This window comes from Sinocyclocheilus rhinocerous, unplaced genomic scaffold (assembly GCF_001515625.1).
Source record: "Sinocyclocheilus rhinocerous isolate Xijiao unplaced genomic scaffold, SAMN03320098_v1.1 scaffold45789, whole genome shotgun sequence".
Taxonomy (NCBI): Eukaryota; Metazoa; Chordata; class Actinopteri; order Cypriniformes; family Cyprinidae; genus Sinocyclocheilus; species Sinocyclocheilus rhinocerous.
Window position 1 is genome coordinate 1 of NW_015654865.1, and position 1,001 is coordinate 1,001.

At 45.4% G+C, this 1,001-nt stretch overlaps 1 protein-coding gene across 1 annotated transcript; it reads left to right on the plus strand.

Moving 5' to 3' along the window:
* Positions 1-227: 227 nt before the first annotated feature.
* LOC107717713 (venom prothrombin activator vestarin-D1-like) lies at positions 228-768 on the plus strand (the record flags this gene model as incomplete). Its single annotated transcript, XM_016524550.1, has 2 exons — positions 228-338; positions 431-768. Coding segments are annotated over exons 1-2 (396 nt in total), but the record flags the coding sequence as incomplete, so codon positions are not given.
* Between the last annotated feature and the right edge of the window lie 233 nt (positions 769-1,001).

Here is a 1,001-nt window from a genome sequence, read left to right on the forward strand (position 1 = left end):
TGTTTGAATGAGTTAGAATTCGTCTGCCGCTTATAAGGGTGCGTTGAATCCAACAAAGGCAAGGTCTAATGTTCCATATCCAAATTTTGAGCAGTTTTTGAAACACCCGTATTCTGTACACACACAAAACAATTTCAGACACTCACTCTCACATTTAGATGCGGTGGTAACTTTACAGTGTGCAGGTACTTTACATTGTGTACATGTACTCATTTTTTCAAAGGCGATGCTGCGACATGGATCAGTTGGTTTCTGCAGTGGGGTGATCTTCAAAGAGAACATGGTTCTCACCACGGCCCAGTGCGCTAGGAAGTACATCGGCTTTCAGGTGGCGGTGGGTGAGTGCCATTATGTTTTCAGAACAATTTCATGAAACACGTTGAACAGTGGTTTCCTAACATGCTACAAAACCATTCCTTACACTCTACAGGTAAAAGGGTGACCTCATTCGAAGCAGGAGAGCAGACGCTTCAGGTAAAGCAGGTGCACATCCACCCGCTCTATGTTGAGGGCAAACCTGACCATGACATGGCTGTAGTAGAGCTGACGCAGAAGATCGTCTTCAAGAAGAGCGTGCTTCCAGCCTGTCTGCCTGAGAGAGACTTCGCTGACAGTGTGCTCATGGCGGGCGACTACATGGGTGTCGTCACCGGCTGGAAGGAAGTTTCCGGTGCAACGGATCTTGAAGGGAACCTCATGTTAAACCACCTGTCCTATGACAAACTGCTGGTTTGCTCGCAGCGCCACTCTGGTCAGGTTGGTGGACGTGTCAGTATTTTATGGGGTTCCCATGGTCACGAAAAACCATTTCACAAATTGTTTCCTCATTATCAAACTTGTTATCATGCACTCATGCAATTGTATATTATCCAAGCATCAAAACATAAAACTATCCATGGTCTTGGTGTAGAGGACTCTCAGAATAATAGTAAAACTTAGTAAACGTACAGGTGGATCGACCTAGGGTTTCTAGGGCTGCGCAATTAATCGAATTTCTAATC